Source organism: Mytilus californianus, unplaced genomic scaffold, assembly GCF_021869535.1.
Source record: "Mytilus californianus isolate M0D057914Y unplaced genomic scaffold, xbMytCali1.0.p SCAF_14, whole genome shotgun sequence".
Classification (NCBI taxonomy): domain Eukaryota; kingdom Metazoa; phylum Mollusca; class Bivalvia; order Mytilida; family Mytilidae; genus Mytilus; species Mytilus californianus.
In genome coordinates, this window is record NW_026262626.1 from 12433176 (window position 1) to 12438035 (window position 4860).

Genomic DNA, 4860 nt, shown 5'->3' on the forward strand with positions numbered 1-4860 from the left:
TCAAAAAAAACTTGTGATTTCTGCAGTTATTTTTGTTGAATACATACATAAATATAGGTTGAAAATTGGGTACTTGGTGCAATTTAGGTACTGTGACGTTATAGCCATAATTGTTTATTGCTTTAATTGGTTGAAATGTGCACCTGATTAAAGTATTAGGTAAAGTGAAAATGTTTTGATCAGGTTTAAACTGACGCATAAAATATACAGGTGACTGCGGGAGGCAAATATTTATATTGCCTCCAAATAATGTGTCTGCAGCTTGAATTTCAAAGGATGTATGAAGCCCACATACTTCCAAGTAACATGCTCTATACCTATCAAAAGTCATGGTATTATCATGGGTTATCATAACTTCATCGTAATTCCCATAAAATCCAATTTTGGACAATATGGGAGCATACAAATTATACCTAAATGTATCACTCAGACTCAAGTCTCCTTTTACTATGATTAAACTTAGAGAGTGAAAAAAAACAGTCTCCATCTCCTGGGACTGTTTAAGGTAGATATGTGTCATAATTAATGACAAGATTTGTTGAGAGTTTGTCAAAGGAAGTACAGTGACAGTATACAAAATTAAAAGATTGTGAATTTGAATATATATATTTTTTTTTTAAACTTTTGTTAAGTTTTGAATTTCACCTGCATTTGTCTGTTAGCTAGGAATAACAGTGACCACATACCACAGTATAACCAACTTCATTATCACTGTAACTTGATATGGATTATGGGAAATTCTGTAGCAGATTTTACTATCTTCACCTCCGGCTACGTTTCTCCTTAAATTTATTGCTTGCAGAGGGTTTTTCTGTGTTCCCATGGCTGGACGGAACTTTTAAACTACAAATGTTATCATTAATTATGATATTGTGACTTTTAAATGAAGTACCTGTGGTAATTTAGGAGATTTGTCACTGATAGTGGAAAAATGAAGCAGACGATGAAATATATGTTACATGGCGTAAGATGTTGTTGTCCAAACTTCGGTTATTTCCGTGGTACAATAAAATTTAAATAAACTGCACAAGTTACTAAAATTTCTAAATTCTTGTTTTTGTAAACAAATAAAAATTCATGTCGTATTTAACATCGAATTTATTCCGTTTTGTCCCGTTTTTTCAAGATCGCGATTAAACGAGAATCTGGTAGCCATTAAAAATATAAGGGTTAAACTAATGTCCTGAAATAAACTGGCCACCCGCTGATTGATACTTCGACACAAACAACGGGTCAGTGGTAAATTGATATCGGCTGATTAGACCATCGCATTGGTCAATTGACTTTTCAGTGACTCTAGAGATATTCCGATACGCAGCGTCCTAGATAAACATGGCGGACTTTGAAAAGAAAATTAGACTCGTGAATGAAATAAAGTTAGTTTTGACAACCATTAACAAATTAAGGGGCACTGAATTTAGAATTTTGAAACCAGCTCAGTTTCTGTGTATCAGAGAAGCGTTGATTCGGGACACATTAGCCGTTCTACCAACAGGATATGGAAAATCATTAATATTTGAGACACTGCCGTATTTCAGAAATTCATCTATTCTGGTAATTTCTCCGCTGAATTCTATCATAGAGGAACAGTTAGTACGCTATGGAGATAAAGCTGTACATTTGAACTCAGATATTGTACGTTGCTTAAAAACTGGTGTATTATCTGAGGACTGTCAAGCTGACATTGAAAAATTGAAAAGTTGCAATTTTTCATACATCTTGGGTCACCCAGAACAATTTATTGATAAAGCCGTGTTTGGACTTTTTAAGTCAGAGAAATGGCAGAGTAAAATCTCACATATAGTTGTGGATGAAGCACACTGTGTAGTTCAATGGGGTCATGGATTCAGGGAAAAATTCACTGAACTTGTAAAACTGAGGTCAATGTTTCCAAATGCAAGAATGTTGGCTTTGACTGCAACTGCTACAACCAAAATGCAAAATGAAATAAGAAAACAGCTTGGAATGAAGAGCGCATTGACTGTCCAATCATCAATGGACCGACCAAACATAAAATTGACATTGGTCAAAAGACCAGCTGGATGTGGTGGAAAAAACACTGTCCAGGAATCATATGATTTTATCTATCAACCATTAGTTGATGAACTACGGGCAGACAAGTCAAGTTTTGAAAGGACAATAGTTTATTCGAAAATAAATTGGTGTGGCTATGGTTATGAGGAAGTGGTCAGGCCATTGAAAAATGGAGACAAAGAGGACAATATTGAGAAATGTGTTGCCCAGTTTCACAGCCCATGTACATCAGAGGTAAATGTCTTATAACTTTCTTTGGTGTCATTAAAGAAACTATTCAAATTCAAAAGAAATTAAAGGTTTCTGTCCCATATCATCAAAATAAGAAATTATTTAAATTGCTAAAAATATATTTATTTTCCAGGCTCCATTTATGCATGTACATGTATGTTCAGCTGGGTCTGTCCAGTCATCCACTTTATCACACCATTAATTTTAAAACGAGATTTTAAATCAAATATGACAAATCAAAATTACTTTTAAAGCTGAACCGTAACAGTATAATTCTATATAGCTATATATATATATATAGTTCCATGTACATTGAGATTTAAAATGAACGACAGCTCTGTCAAGCCTGTCTGTATGATGTACCACACCATCAACAATTTTGAAAACTGAACCAGAACATTTACAACAAACATGTTACTGTACTGTTACTCATTTAGTCTGAGATTAAGAGTTGTCACTTCAGCAATCATACTTTTTTTTTTGTTTTTTTTATTGTTAATACAGGTATATTGCATCGGTCTGACAATGTACATGTACCCATAATTTTTTTTTGTGTTATTATAGTATGATAAATTTTCAAATATTTCTATTTTTTCAATTTTCTAGATGAAGAGCAAAGTTTTGAGTGACATGGCAAGTCCTGGAAGTGACCTTAAACTGCTTTTTGCAACGGAAGCATTTAGTATGGGTACAGATTCACCAAATGTTAGAAGGGTTATTCATGCTGGAGTTCCAAAAACACTAGAAAGTATGTTTCAAATACAATTGCAAATTAAGTAGTCTATAATAAGATATAAAATTTCACTGATCACTCGAGATGAATTTCATTGAAAATTGGATTTTGTCCTCTAACTATATGCTTTCAGATATCACACCGAACAAAAAAAAAAGCCTCATTTTCGACCTGTACACTTGACAAGTTTACGATAAAAATTAAAACAAACAGACAAGTTACTTGCATATTTATAGTTTTTTAATATATATACATGAATGTATTTCAAAACATCATAATTCAATGGTACAAAAAAAGCAATAAATAATATGCATATATATATATATATACAATGTCTATACATATGTACAATTAAATTCATCAATTTATACACACACAAAAAAACAAGTTAAATACTGTAATACAGTATTGGAATGTCCATTTATAAAATTTTGTATAAATTTATCGTTTTATACAAAAATCTACCAGTAAAAACCTTTGTTAACGTTTCAAAATTTGGAATGTTCTTAATTTAAATTAACCTATATATATGTACATGTATGTTATACATGTGTTTTTACATGTATGCAAACATAAACAATGATAGATAACAATTAACAGGTTAATTTATTTTCATTTCAGTATACATACAAGAAATAGGCAGAGCTGGAAGAGATGGTAAATCATCAACAGCTATTTTGTACTATAACAAATCTGATATTTCACAAGCTGTTCCTGGTATGACAGATGGAATGAGAGATTATTGCAATTCAAAAACTTGTCGACGTGCCTATTTATGTGAACATTTTGGTTGTGAATTCAGTGAAATGAATTTCAAGCATGAATGTTGTGATTTATGTGAAATGGAATGCACATGTAATCAGTGTTCTGAAACAAAAAGTGAAATTCCAAGTGAAATGGAACAAAGAGACAATATCATTGATGTGCCACAATCTGCTACTGATGTTGGTTTAAAATGTTCAATATTAGCAACTGTTATCGACTATTTTGAATCAGAAAACGAATGTCTTAACATGCCAAATGCAGCAATTTATACAGGTCTCACCAAAGAGCTTGCAAATTTGATATCTGAGAACTATCAAGCCTACCTTTCTGGTACCATTATACTAGAACAATATCCTAAAATTGGTCCAGAAATTGCAGAAAACATTTCAATCATTGTTCAAAGTATTGTGCTAAACAATTCATATTATTAAAATCTTAATTAATCATCATTATTTATTATTGTATTTTTGCAGACCAGCAGTTGTATAGATATGGTTTTAGGCTTAACCAATTTGATTTGTACTTTTTTAATTCATGCACTAATGCTGGGGAAAAAAAACCATTAAGGTGATCAAAAGTATTTTTTCTGCATTTAATAAAGAAATGTCAAGTCAAAGTATAAAGAATGGAACTGTGGAATGTGTCAAAGAGACATCAACCTAACCAAAATATACAAATTCAACCGAATGCTATCAATGTGACTTAAGTTTATTCTTATGAATCTTGTGTCATACAATGTAAAATGCATGTTTAAAGACTTTGAAAGTGATGCCACGATGTCTTGATCTTTATTCCATACAACTATAGGAGCCAAAAAGAATATTTGAATTGTAATTGAAAGTATAGCATATATATATAGCTGCAGTGCGGAAACATGCCCCCAAACACCACACTGAGGAATAAACCTTATTTATTAAGATAACTTTTTAGAAAAAAATGATTTGAAAAAGAGAGGATCTTGGATAAACAAAACAAATTTTATCACATTTTAAAAAACATATAGATCGATTCTTTATATCTATATATATATATATACATTACATGCATATTGGTAACACATTAAATAAAATGCTCCGCTGGGGCGCAGCTTGATACGA

At 31.7% G+C, this 4860-nt stretch overlaps 1 protein-coding gene across 1 annotated transcript; it reads left to right on the forward strand.

Moving 5' to 3' along the window:
- Window positions 1–1313: 1313 nt before the first annotated feature.
- LOC127724897 (putative ATP-dependent DNA helicase Q1) lies at window positions 1314–4590 on the forward strand. The gene is made up of 4 exons (XM_052231899.1): window positions 1314–2268; window positions 2872–3013; window positions 3620–3946; window positions 4571–4590. The coding sequence occupies exons 1-4, from the start codon at window positions 1333–1335 to the stop codon at window positions 4588–4590; spliced, it is 1425 nt and encodes a 474-aa protein (XP_052087859.1). The 5' UTR covers window positions 1314–1332.
- Window positions 4591–4860: the final 270 nt, after the last annotated feature.